The following is a 13972-nucleotide window of genomic DNA, read 5'->3' as shown; positions in this document are numbered from 1 at the left end:
TTGAAAGAAATGGTGCCCAGCAAAAGACCACTTTCCTCCTGTTGCAGTTTTGAGAATGCCTTTCTGTTACTGTTAATTTACTTAGTTGCTTGCAAGTTAGTGCTAAAAAACAACCATGGGGGAAAAAAATAAAGGATCTGACAACAGTGTGAATTTCTCTCCTCCATTTGCACTTCTTTTTAGAGGATTCATGTTTATCAAACGTGATGTTTGCTGGAACAGCTTATAAGAACTTGTGAAGTGTTTAAGGTTTCAGTATTTTAGTATCACAGCTTAACTGGTCCATGGCAGGGAAGGGGAGAGGCGACTATAACTGGATCATAACCTTATTAGGGTCAACCAGATTAACACAGATTGGGAAGGAGAAGGAGATCATCTAAAATTCAGCTGGATAGTAGATGGTAAAGCCATGAGCTTTTCAGCTCCAAGATGGAGCTTGTGGACTTGAGTGCAGAATCATTGTAGGTGGTGTTTATATTATTCTCCTTCCCCCAAGTACTGTCCACAGGAACTCAAATAGGGAAAAAAAAAGATTGAAAACTTTTGAGCTAGCCAGATCAGTGGCTGAGAATACTGAAATGTCACATTTGGTGACTTTGCTAGATTTCAGTAAAGATTCTTTGTTGTTCAGATTGTTTAAAATCCTTTTCTTCTAGGGATAAACTCCACTCCAATTGGCTAAACATAGTATTTTCTAAGACACTTCAAAAGTGGGAAAAGATCCATAGCTGGATTATAACTTTATTAAGATCAACCCAGCAGTCCAGAACTCTTCATTAGGAAAAACCTAAAAAATAGAAAAGGAAAGAAGTAAAAAAGTACGAAAATGGCTTTCTGAAGTGTATTGGGATAAATTGAGAAGGGCTCTATATGAAAGAAACAACTGTCACTGCATCCATCAAGGAAGAGTATATGCTTGTGAGGGGAGACCTATGAATTACAATATTCGATCTGAGATTTGATGAAAAGAGCTTTCCAATTTTTTGTACTCTTGATAGCCAAGGCTAGGACACATTTGATAAAATGTAGTAAAATGTATTTGATGTAAAAGCATCTCTCTCTGTGTTGGTGTCTGTCACAGATGACCGCTCAATCAACAGTAGGTCTTTGCAAATGTCAGGGCTTTGATGCAAAGAAATGAAATATGAAGGGGAGAGGGACGTTTCCTATCTTCCTCAGGACCAGCTTTGCTCACAGTGCAGACTCCTTCCATTTAGTGGCCCTGCAGCCAGAGTAGGGCTTTGCCATATGAGGTCTTCTACTTTTCAGGCGTGAATGGTATGTGTGCCAGCTCTTCTCCCTTGCTTGTGATCTGTTCTGCAGGTGGGAAATGCAGTGCCTCCACCTCTGGCAAAAGCCATCGGGCTAGAAATCAAACTGTGTGTGTCGGCAAAAATGAAAGAGGATGCCACAGGTATGTTACTGGAATGTCATCAAACTTATTTGAAGGGATGCTTGATTTCTGTATTTCAAGTGCTCCAGCAGTCTTGCACCTGCGGCGAAGCAAGTAACACAACCCCATCTGGTCCTGCATAGGTTAGGACTGTAGCTCCTTTGAGCATCCTATAGCAAGTCCCACAGTTAGGTTTACTAAGTAAACTTTGTCCAAACAGTCCACTGTCTTAGGGGTGCTGGCATGGAGACAAGAAACATGGTGGCCACCATCTGAAATGCCTTAACAGTTTCTAAGTACTGTACATACAAAGATGCCCGGCTGCTGTGCACAGTGGCACTTGGGAAGCCTGTAGGCAAGAGGCCATTTTCTTTCAAATGCAGAAGAGAGAGATAAACAGATCAGTTGTTTTCAGAGGACCGTGAGAGCTTTAATGTGGCTACATTTTTTCAATATCTAGCTGTGGGATGTTTTGTTCCTCTACAGATGCCATCAAACAGGAAAAGATGGACACTTCAAATTAATTTGTAAATTGCCCATCTCCCGCTGCGCCTCAGCTCCAGCACCTGAACACCCAAACATGCACTGATAATTTTTAATGTTCTTCTGTTATTTTCCTGGTTTATTTTCTTACCTCTGGACACACTGAAAATTGTTGGAGGTTTTGGTTTGTTCAGGGTTTTTTTGTGCATATGTGTTTTGTCTCTCTCCTTTCAAGCCTGTATTTGTGAACAGTGTTTGTCTACTTGGTTGACATTCTGAAACTGTTTCAATGTTCCCGCTGCCATTCTCAAATGATCAACTGTGCAGTGCCTATCCATATGTGTGCGTGTGTGCGTGCGTGCGTGTGTGAGTTGGGGAGTGGAGGATGTTTTTATTATGCATTGTATTGAAAACTAATCAACCACTTTATACAAGTGGAAATAATACTTTATGTAGTTTTTATATGTTGTAATATTTCTTCAAATAAATCTCCTATAAATTATTAGAGGGCCATTCCTGATTTTTTTTTTCAAATGATTTTCTCTTGTTGTATATGACTTGGCTAACATTATCTCTGGGATCTACCACTGATACACCAATCTTCTGACTGTTCAGTACTTACTCATTTACTCTGTTCACAGTGACAAGCCTTTCTGATCCCTGTATCACCTTAACTGGGACAAATCAAATTGTCTGGTTATTTATTAAAAACCTTTGCTGTATCTCACTAGAGCAGTTCTCTGTTGCTCCTAGAAAAATAACACTTTGCAACCTGATTTGCACAGCATGCTAAACTATATTTAACCATGCTAACCATTGTGGCTAGCATAGCATCTTAGCCACAGGCTGTAATCATAGCAATTTTGATTAGCTTATCAGAATCATAGTTTGGCCTGACATCTGGACCTGAACAATTATCCAGGTTACAGTGAAACAGCCATTAGTCCTGCAGAAAATTGATAATGGAATGCTAAACGGTGAAGGCACACCTGCAGCAACATCTCCTCTCTTCTGCTCTTTACTGAAGTAGTGAGTATGCATTCAGAGTTGCCCATCTCACTGAAGGGCTTATGTTCTATATGGGCTCATCCCACAGTTGGGCCCAGTATAGATGAAGAGCCAGGTGTGGAAGACCAGAAGGTTTGGGCTGTCTGAACATCAGGGGGAATGATGTTCCATAGGGCAGGGGCTTGAACAGAAAAAGCACACCTCCTGGATTCCACTAGATGCCACTGTTTATGGAAGAGACCTGAAGCACGTGGATCTCAGGGACCAAGTAGACTATTGGAGACAAGCAGTCCCATAAGTAACCCGGCCCTGTGCCGTGAAGGTTTTTATAGGTAATAACCAGCATCTGGAATTGTCCATGGGTACACCTCAGTACATCCATAACTACTTGTGCCACTGATTCTGGATCAATTGCAGCCTCTGGAAGATTTTCAAGGGCAGCCCTATGTTGATCACATTGCAGTAGTCTAAGCAGAAGGTGACTAGGGCATGAATGACCATGAATAGGGCCTCCCGATCCAGGAACAGGCACAAGTGGCACACAAGATGGGATTCTGCAAAGGCCCTTCCGGCCATGGCTGCCACCTGTTCTTCCAGCAGGAGCCGAGAATCCAAGACGAATTGCACACCACTTCTGTCTGGGGGGGTAGAACCCCATCCAGGACCAAAGGTGGAGAATCCCCAGACTAAGGGCACCCAAAACCTACGACCACTTGGCCTTACTATGATTGAACTGAAGCCTGTCAATCTTCATCCAGACCCTCTCTGTCTCCAGACACTGGAAAAGAATAGTGAGGGCATTGTTTGATCAGCCCAGGGTGGAGATGTATAACTGGGTTTCATCAGCATATTGATGATACCTTCGCCCATTCTAATGGATGACCTCACCTAGCAATTGCATGTAGATGTTAAATATGAGCACAGAGTAAAGCCCTGGGGAGCTCTGCAATGCATGGGCCTTGGACTTGATCTCTCCTCTACCAACTCCAACTGGAAAGGGCCATGGAGGAAGGAGAAGCAATATAACACCATATCTCCCAGTCCTAAACCTCTAAGTCAGTTCAGAAGGATACTATGATTGATGGTATCAAAAACCACTGAGAGACAAAGAATGGCTACAGTGGATGCACTACCTCCATCCTGGTCTTTCCAGGGGTCGTCTACAAGTGTGATCTGTGCTGTCTCAGTGCTGAATTCCAACCTGAAATCTAACTGGAAGGGGCCCAGATAATCTGTTTCATCCAGGGCCCTCTGTAGCTGCAAGCTGACAGTCTTCCTCAAAAGATCCTCTTGTAGCTATATATGCTGGACAGTTTTCATCCTGTCTCCCCAAAGAGGGAAAGGAAGTCTGTCTTGAGAAGGGGACAGACCATAGCCTCTTTAGGAGCTGGAGGTACCACTCCCTCAAGGAAGCATTTACCGTCACTTGGATCCAACTACATGTTGTCTCCCAGGAAGCATTAACCAATCAGGAGAGACATGGATCTAATATATAGTTGGCTGCACTTAACAGTACTGAGGATCCTGTCCACTCCCTCTTGACTAATGAGTTCAAACTCAACCCAAGTAATCACACTGGACCATGCACCTGTCCTAACAGGAATCACGCTGAGACGAGGAATAGGTCTCTAGTGTTTATTACTGCTACATAAGACAGAAAATCCTAACAAACTGAAGAAGCGTGGGAAAAGCCCAGACAGATAAACCCCAAAAGTTAAGGCGGGTCTGATCTGTGTCTCTCTGAATGGCTGCTTAATTCCTCAGTACTACGCATGCGTTTTCCCCCCTGGATAGAGGCCCCCTCCTGCTCGCCATCAGTACTCATGACATCACCAGTCTCCTAGGGACCTGCACAACTGGAGTCTGACTGAGGAAATCCAAGCACTTTTATCCAACAGATGCTTAGACTTGCAGCCTTGCAGATGTTCCTTTGGTCCCTCTTCAATTAGAAGAGATTTGTTTATTCTGAAGGCTGCTGCACAGCTATCTCTGGATGTAATAAGAGCAGAAAAATAATTATATTTTGCCACCTTATTGCCATGAGGTAGTCTTTAAGAAAGGATGCTATCCATGATTGATCAGATTCACTCTTTGTTTCCCTTCAGCGGCATTTTACGTGTGTCTTCTATCATTTCATCTTCAGAGAACCAAGGAATTCTCTGGGATCTATGGACAGAGAGAAGCTGCACAGGCACAGTTTGATCCAAGACCATGGCTGTCCCCTTGGTCCAGACAGCAATGATGATTTCATACAAACTATGCATCAAAGCCTTAGAAAAAACCCCAAGCTCCTTTTGAAACTTAACAGGGTCCATCAAGCCTATGGGATGGACCAATTTAATAGGTGTTTCCTCCTTGCAGAAAGAAGTGATTGCAGAATTAACAGAGAGTGGTCAACCACAGCAAGGGATTGATGGTGATAATCTCCCAATTCCAAATCTTCCACTGCCCTGAGAAAAAAATCAGGTCTAATGTGTGAGAGCCAGTTCGGTGTAGTTATTAAGGCACCGGGCTAGAAACCAGGAGACAGAGTTCTAGTTCCACCTTAGGCACAAAGCCAGCTAGGTGACTTTGGGCCAGTCATTGTGTCTCAACCCTAGGAAGAAGGCAATGACAAGGTACTTCTGAAATCTTGCCAAGAAAATTGCAGGGACTTGTCCAGACAGTCACCAAGAGTCAACACTGACTTGAAGGCACCAAAAGAAAAAAAAATGTGTGGCCACTGCTGTAAATTGGCCCCATAAACCATCTGAGTCAGGTTTAAGTTTTTCATGGCAGCCATGAACTTCTGAGCCGCCTCCAAATTTGCCCAGAGATGGCAGATCAAACTTCTCCAGTAGCATTAGTTTGGGAAACTCCAGTGTCAACCCAGACGTGGCCTGAAGGAGCTCAGGTAGGGATGCTACTATGAAACAGGAAGACTGCTATAGTGGCAACAGTCCCATCCGATTCCTATGGCCTAATCTCACTGCTAGAATCTCATAACCAGCTATCTGTGGAGCAACATTTCTGAAAACAACCATTGTTTTGGTTTCATCCTCAAAATCCAGGTGGGCACATTTCTGAAAGAAGAGTCACCTCTGTGTGATCAGCCAGGTCTTGATAATATACACTAGGTCAACCCTCTCATTCATTATTACATTGTGGATGAGGGGAGCTTTATTACAGGCCAACCATGTATTTAATAGCAACAGCTGTTGAAAGTCCAGGATACTGAGAGATTGATGACAGGGCACTGGAGCTGCACATAGGGGCCTGGAGAACAGAGTTGGGATTAAGGAGAACTAGTTTATGCATCATGTTGAGTCAGTTTAACCTTAACATATCCAATAAACTACAACTTCCTAGGTCTGCGCAACATACTAAACTATAAGCCATGGTTAATAAACCACAATGGCTGAATTTACCCAACTGGCCTAACCAAAACTTAAATAAAATTGCATTATGGTTGTTAAATGATGTGTAAATCGAGCTACTATGTGAGCAGTATATAATACCTCCTTACTCCAGAACCAAAAATGAGCACTGCAATCTTAAGTCATGTACAGGATTTTGTAGCAGAGTCCAGTGGTAATGCCACAATTTTCTATGCATATATTCAAAAGAAGCCCCACTGAACTGAGTAATATGTTCTTTCAAAGGCAGTAATGCACCTTTTTAAAAAATCTCGGGTTGGACATCTATAAAAATAATAAAAATCACATTAGGGTGGGGCAAATTAGTATGTGTTGGTTAAAATATGTATTATGCAGAAGTATTAATACAGGGAACTAATATTTTGAGCTATTTATTTATTTTCCATCCCACCATTACTATTTTTTTATAAATAACTCAAGACAGTAAACATACCTAATACTCCTTCCTCCTCCTATTTCCCCCACAACCACCACCCTGTGAGGTGAGTTGGGTGAGAAAGAGGGACTGGCCCAAAGTCACCCAGCCGGCTTTCATGCCTCAGGCAGAACTAGGACACTGTCTCCTGGTTGCTAGCCCATTGCCTTAACCGCTAGACCAAACTGGCTATTCCCAGTGACGATATTACTCTCATTTATAAACCAAAGCTTGCTACTATGTTGTCTGTGAAAAGGGCCCTAATGGTCTCTGTTCTTCGAGCAACACAACTCGAAAGGGCGTTGTTCATTCTGACCTACGTCTGTAATGGCGTAAGATAACAGATCGAGATGGTACACTTTCAGATAGCAAACGGCAGCTGCTCTTTTGGGGAAAAAATGCATCATTGTAGAAACCACGCTGAAAATAGAGAAAACACTGTATTGGGGAAAAAATTCTCTCTCTTCTTGCTATACTAACTTTCTAGCCTTTTTTTTTAACGTATAATGGCATCCAAACACTAATCCTACAATCTTCCCTCCTGTCACGTGTCTGAAACGGCAGGCGAGGCTGGGTACACTTCCGCTTGTGTTGAGCAACAAAACTACATCTCCCAGGATGCTTCGCGTCTCTGGCGGCGCTCTCTTCTGTGCGTCACGCCTATGCGTTGTGGCACTCACTTCCTGCCCTCGAGTCAGGCCTGAGTTGTTTGGCTCCGGTTGCTGCTTCTCCACCGGCGACGATGCCAACCGGCGACTACGAGTGAGAAAAGCCAGCGCGGGGTGGGATTGAGGTGTAACGGAGAAGGGGGCACGTGCTGCGTGGGCATGACAGGAGAGGGAGGCCCTGGGGAAGGAGGGGGAGAGGCGCACACGTGTACATGTTAAGGTTCAGTCGACTGATATTCGAAAAGTATATGCACCCAGAAGTATATGTGTGTGTGAGTGAATTCAGCTGGATGCGCCTCCGGCATTTATGTCTTGCTCTGCGAGCGTGCAAGAGTAGGATGCCAACTTTGGGCAGAGTTGGGCCTCCACTCCTCGCGCGCCATTGCGCAGCAGTCAAGACGAGAGCCAAGCAGGGGACAAAAAGTCAATCCAAGGCGTTTCGAGGAAGCTTTCTCTCGCCTCAAAATTAATGCTGCATCTGCTTTGAACGTTTTCTAAACATTTTTGTGGCTTGCTGTTACAATGATATAGACAAAACATTAGAGAGAGAGAGAAAGTAACTATGTAAAGCCTGCCATGAATTCCCACGGGTGTACACTGGGTAGGAGATGCAATGATTGAGGAAGAAGCCGTGCTGGGAAAGGAGGCGGGCTGGCGATCTTGACCCCATTTTCACTGAGAATAGCTAAACCTTCGACTGGGTGGTTCCACTTCGTTTGTGGGGAGGCGGTTCCCACGATAAACTGTGGTATCACCAGAAAAACACACCAACCTCCATGTTCAAATGCAGGAGCTAAGGAGGAAGCCTCTTCCCAACCCAACTAATTTTTTTCCTGTGTACTGTTCTACACAATAGTATAATCTCCCACCTGTAGATTATTAATAGTCCAGCCCAAATTATGCACTGAAAAGTGTTTCTGTGCAGTGTCTACAGTGTACAGTAGACCAGTTTGGTCCAGTGGTTAAGGAATATTAGGTATGTTCACCGCCTTGAGTTTTTATAAAAATAATAAAGGCAGGATAGAAAGTAAAATAAAATAAATAAATAATGGCATCTGATCAGAATAAGATGCGTTTTCAGAAGGAAATAATAGAACAATTGGAATGGGGATAGAAAGCTTAAGTGGTAATTGTGTGAATGGGTTGGAGGATGTGGAAGTCGTCAGTTCAGAAGATCCACTGACAGTGGGTATGTTGTTATTTTTAGATTTTTATCCCACCTTTTTATATATATAACTCATGGCAGTGAACATACCTAATACTTCTGCCTCATATTTTCCCCAGAACAACCCTGTGAGGTGGTTTGGGCTGAGAGAGAGTGGCTGGCCCACAGTTACCCAGCCAGTTTTCATGCCTAAGGCGGGACTAGAACTCACTTTAGCCACTACACCATCCTGGCTCAGCTAAGCCAGAACTTTAGTCCTGTATCTTATAACTTGCTGTCATCTGGATGATTTCTCTGCCAGAAATTGTGGGAAAAGAGAAAATAACAGCTGTTCACCAAAATAGATATTTTGATTAACCACCTGAAAAAAAAAAACTTTAAGGCTGGAATTACCATTATAGTGCAGTCTAAAGCCTGATTGGAAATGTCTTTATTTCTTGCTATCTCAAGAAGGAAGTGTGAATTTGGTGGAAAAGAGTTAGAATGGAATCAAGAGCATATTGTAATATTGGGTAATAAAAAAGTACTACATTTGAGAAGACCAGCTCCCAGAATTATGAGATTGAAGGAGGACACGCATATTTATGGAAATTGAGATCAGTTCCTTAACTTGGTGTTTTTATCTGTTTTAGCTCCAAGCCCAGTTGGGCAGACCAAGTGGAAGAAGAAGGAGATGATGGTGAGAGATTTAATGTGCATTTAAATAGCTCTTTGTTTAGTCAAGAGTAGCTCCGCGCTTCCACGGTGGGTTTTATCTCACAAAATCTCTCCATCTGTCCCTTTGGAAATCTTATGCCCAGATCTCAGTAAGGAGCAGTGTCAAGAAAATGTCACTGGTATGAATTTACTTTGAAAGCTACCTGATTGTGTTGAACAAGTTATATAAATCCCAACGTTTTTCAGTCCTTCATAAGTTCAGTCTCCTTGCGTGTTTCCATTACTATTTGTTTGTTTTTGCATTTACATCCTGCAGACAGTTTATATGGACAATTCTCCTGATTTTATTCCCTAACAGCATTGTAAGGCTGATAATGCTGTTTTATTTCTGGATAAGTTAATTTGACAAGCAGTACATTTCAGTAGGTAACAGTGAAGTTGAACAGTAGGAAACATCAGCTCTAATGCACATGCAGTCCTGAAAGTACACTATATTGGCTGTATTTTGGGCTTTTAAAATATTGTAGAACTGTATAATTTTATGTACTTAGAGAAATATGTAATTTATTTTGAATGAGACTTCTTTGCTTCCAAATTGGTAAGTCCTTGCCCATCTAATTTTGCTGTTACAAAGAATTTTGTGGGTATATAGCAGCTGACCTCTCTATACTTTTCCATCACAGATAAATGCATTACCAGTGATCTGCTCAAAGATATTCCCTTGACAGGTGTGTTGAGCGAAAATGAAGGTGTAAGTGTGACCATCGAGCCAGAGCTTGTAAAAGGAGGTAGGAGCTAGATTTGTACCTGAATTTCAGGAGGAAGCAGTGCATGAGGTGTCTCCAGGACCCCAAACAACCTTTGTAACTTCCGCCACTCCTTTTGCAGAGCCCCTCCCACCTCCCAAAGAAGTTGTGAATGGAAACATTAAGACCGTGACTGAGTACAGAGAAGAGGAGGATGGCCGTAAGGTGAAGGTGAGTGGAGGGCAGGATTGTGGGGTGTCTCCTTCATCTTCCCCGTTCCCAGTCTCACAGAGGTCTCTTTATTCATTCTTTGGTATCTAGTAAGGTCTATGAGACTGACCTCTGTTTTCATCTCTAGTTGCCTTTCTTTAGCGAAGAGGAGAAATTCTTCCCCATATACTGTGTTGTTTTAGTGTCCTGTAGCAGGACTAGCTTTCCATGCTTCCTGCTTATTCTCTCCTGGTTTGAAGATGCTGAGACTGCTTGACTTTTTCCTCTTCCTTTCCTCATGGTTCTGTTCTGCAGACACAGGGAAATAGGCTTTGGGGTACAGGCTGCTAACACTTTAAGCCTATCGATCACATGGTCAACCATAAAGTCATGTGCAGAATTATTGGCGGCCCTACAGACTATTCCTGTTTCTTCTAATTCCTGCATGAGCACTGTGTGATGCGTTGCTGTCCTTTCGCAGATCATCCGCACCTTTAGAATTGAGACGCGGAAGGCCTCCAAGGCTGTGGCAAGGCGAAAGGTGAGTCCTTTAAGAGATGAACATGGCTTTTGCCTCCTTGACTCTTCAGGATGGACTACTAAAATACATAAGAATCCTCTCCTGTGACTTTCAATGCTATGCAAGCCCTGCTTTGTGGTTTGCACAATGTGTCCCTAGTTCTGTTTTCCAGGGAAGGCCTTTATTTAAATTTTTATTTAAATTTTTATTTTATTGTATTATTTTATTGTATTTATTAAATTTATATAGCTGCCTATCTCACATTTGTGACTCTGGGTGGCGTACAGAAAAACAATCAAACAAAAAACAATATAATACAACAGTTAAAAGTTGTATTACGAAGTCATTTGGCTGTCCTCTTGTTCACAGGCAAGTGACATTATGGGATGTATTTGCAATGTTCTTACATTAGTCTGATTTGTTTGTTACGTTGCTTTGCAAATAGTTAGATTTCAGTCCTCCCACCCAGTTCCAAGCCATTTGCTCTGAAAGTGGAATCTGCTGGCTGAGGAATCAAGAATGCAACCTGTGGGTCCTTCAAGTCCTTTCATGATGCATTTTTCTCCCCAGTTTTCAGGATCACAAATGAGGGGGAAGTCATTATTCAATGTTTTTGTTCTTCTCCTTAGAACTGGAAGAAATTTGGCAACTCTGAATTTGATGCCCCTGGCCCAAATGTGGCTACTACTACTGTGAGTGATGATGTCTTTATGACTTTCATCACCAGCAAGGAGGTGAGTAGCAGCAGGCAGGAAATCAATCATTCTGTAGTAATGTTTCCCTGGAATTCTGGCAGTTGCCATTACAGTACCTCTTGAGAGTGCCTGCTTGCCCTAAAAATTATAGTGGCTGGGGCTGGTTAGAGCAGTGGTTAGAGCAGTGTTTCTTAACCTTAGCAACTTTAAACTCTGGGGACTTCACCTCCCAGAATCCCCAGCCAGCAATGCTGGCTGGGGAATTCTGGGAGTTGAAGTTCCCACAGCTTAAAGTTGCCACAGTTGAGAAACACTGGGTTAGAGAGAGAGAGGGTCATTCCTTTTGCATGTTCTGCATAGCTGCTACTAGCTATGCCTCTTCACATTCGGACATATGCGAAGCAAGGCAGGTGTGGCAGATAGGGAGACATTTGTATGGACTCAGGAAAGGGAGGGGGAGTCAGACAAGCTTTTAGTCACTTCGCCATGCACTCCATCATCTGCCTTTTCCAGGACTTGAATTGCCAGGAGGAGGAAGACCCCATGAACAAGCTGAAAGGGCAGAAGATTGTGTCATGCCGTATCTGCAAGGGCGATCACTGGACCACTCGCTGCCCTTATAAGGACACTCTGGGGCCCATGCAGAAGGAGCTGGCTGAGCAGCTGGGTCTTTCCACAGGCGAGAAGGAGAAGCTCCCTGGAGGTGAGAGTTGGAAAGGACAGGGGCAGTGGTGCAAGGGCAGCTGTGTTCTGACTTTTGCTTAAGCCACATCTTTCTTGCTTCCAGAGCCAGAGCCTGTTCAGGCTCAGCAGAGCAAGACGGGGAAGTACGTCCCACCCAGCCTGAGAGACGGAGCCAGTCGCAGAGGGGAATCCATGCAGCCAAATCGCAGAGGTGGGTTTCTGCAAAGGGAAGTTGGGTCTACATCTGCTGTGTCCTAACTGCAATGTGTGCTGGCATCTTGCACCAGCATCCAGCCCTTCAACTTCTGCCAGCAGTCATCTCCCCTGTCTTTTCGCCCCCACCCCCACAGCTGATGACAACGCCACCATCCGTGTCACCAATCTGTCTGAGGACACCCGGGAGACCGACCTTCAGGAGCTCTTCCGTCCTTTTGGGTCCATCTCCCGCATTTACCTGGCCAAGGACAAAACTACTGGCCAATCCAAGGTAAGGGATGGGTAATTGAGATGGGAGAAAGAGCCAGCTAGGAGCACGGTTCTCTCCCTCGTTTGCTTCTGCTTTTCACTCTTCCTGTTGCTTTCCTTCAGGGCTTTGCCTTCATCAGCTTTCACCGCCGTGAGGACGCTGCCAGGGCCATTGCAGGCGTGTCTGGCTTTGGCTACGATCACCTGATCCTAAATGTGGAATGGGCCAAGTAAGTAAAAGTCTGATGCTCTGGAGCACATCTGCCCTTAATTTTCGCTTTCTGAGTGTCTCTACAGAGGCAAGTTAACTAGTTTTTCGAGGTAACGCCTGACGTTGTGCTTGGCGCAGTGGTAACATTACACTTCAGAGTTTAAGACAGCAGCCCCTGACTCTTTTATTTGGAACGTTCTATCATCAAGCTTTGTGGACAGTCGTAGAAGCCGCTGCAAAACTCTGTCTGTGCCCCTCCTCCCCCTGTCCCCAAGATGGCATCTGCAGGACTCTAGAATTAAATAAAAATGTTTTTTTTTAAATGTTGCAAAAAACATTTTTGAGAATGCCCAAATTTCTGTGAGTTTCCAGCCATTTTTTTAAAGGGCAGTGACATCCATACCATCAATCACCCATGGATCATACGTTGATCTTAAAGTGGGGATTAAAACTCCAGAGATTTCTTCTGGGACCTCTAATTGCATGAGGTTTCTTCTGCAAAATTAATTCAGTGCTGCTGTGGCCAGCCCTCCACTGCCCTTTGGACGTGTTTCTGCCTTTGCCAAGGTTAGAAACTAATTTTAATTTAGTATGTTGAAAACAAGTCATTGCAGTAAGTCTTAGCTCTACGCACACGGCGGCAGAAGCTGCCCTTGTGCTTTCAGGGTTTTTGTCATCAGAGGCCAAGCAGTGGCTTTTAAGTGTGAAAAAGGAGATTCTCCCAAGTTCTGCGCTGGGCACTGCATTTCCATTCGTGTAGGTTATTATTTGCTCTTGCCTGTTAGAATACTACGAGCTCTTTTCTTTCCCCACAGACCTTCCACCAACTGAGACCTTCTGTCCTGCCTTTGTTTTTGGCTCTGGAAATAACCCAGTTCTGTTGTTAACTGGAGATACTGGTCTCTAATAAAAATTCATTGGCGCCTTGTCCGTGCTGTGTCCGGCTGTATCATGATGCAGAGTCCTGACTCTCGTGCCTTCTCCCCCTTTTACCTGAGAACCTCTGCGTCTTTTTGCCTTATATTCTAATGTTAATGCAACGGATAGAAGCTGCCTTCTTATTAATTAATTCTGGACCGTTTCGGGGGGTCAAGGGGTAGGATAGACAAAGGAGGAGACAACGTCTTGTTTAAACTGCTCAGTAAATGTCACCATGCCTGGTTTTTATTCACTGCCAGTTCCCTGGCCCTCTGCTTTTTCACTCCCTGTTAAGTCAGAAGCTCCTTCTTGAATCCC

At 43.8% G+C, this 13972-nt stretch overlaps 2 protein-coding genes across 3 annotated transcripts in view; both read left to right on the top strand.

Annotated features, from left to right (window-relative positions):
- Positions 1 to 2378, top strand: part of DNMT1 (DNA methyltransferase 1) — a 40645-nt gene extending 38267 nt beyond the window's left edge. For both annotated transcript variants that reach the window (XM_063294303.1, XM_063294304.1), the window contains exons 33-34: positions 1324 to 1414; positions 1880 to 2378. In XM_063294303.1, coding sequence (XP_063150373.1) covers positions 1324 to 1414; positions 1880 to 1917 — 129 coding nt within the window. In that variant the 3' untranslated portion in view covers positions 1918 to 2378. The remainder of the gene's footprint in view (positions 1 to 1323; positions 1415 to 1879) is intronic.
- A 4982-nt stretch (positions 2379 to 7360) lies between these two features.
- EIF3G (eukaryotic translation initiation factor 3 subunit G) lies at positions 7361 to 13666 on the top strand. Its single transcript, XM_063294301.1, has 11 exons — positions 7361 to 7477; positions 9181 to 9227; positions 9889 to 9993; positions 10094 to 10182; positions 10643 to 10702; positions 11311 to 11415; positions 11890 to 12079; positions 12164 to 12271; positions 12411 to 12547; positions 12649 to 12755; positions 13552 to 13666. The coding sequence occupies exons 1-11, from the start codon at positions 7458 to 7460 to the stop codon at positions 13565 to 13567; spliced, it is 984 nt and encodes a 327-aa protein (XP_063150371.1). The 5' UTR covers positions 7361 to 7457; the 3' UTR covers positions 13568 to 13666.
- The last annotated feature ends 306 nt before the right edge of the window (positions 13667 to 13972 follow it).

The sequence above is a fragment of the Candoia aspera genome, chromosome 2 (genome assembly GCF_035149785.1).
Source record: "Candoia aspera isolate rCanAsp1 chromosome 2, rCanAsp1.hap2, whole genome shotgun sequence".
NCBI lineage: Eukaryota > Metazoa > Chordata > Lepidosauria > Squamata > Boidae > Candoia > Candoia aspera.
This window is presented reverse-complemented; position numbering and strand designations above follow the sequence as displayed.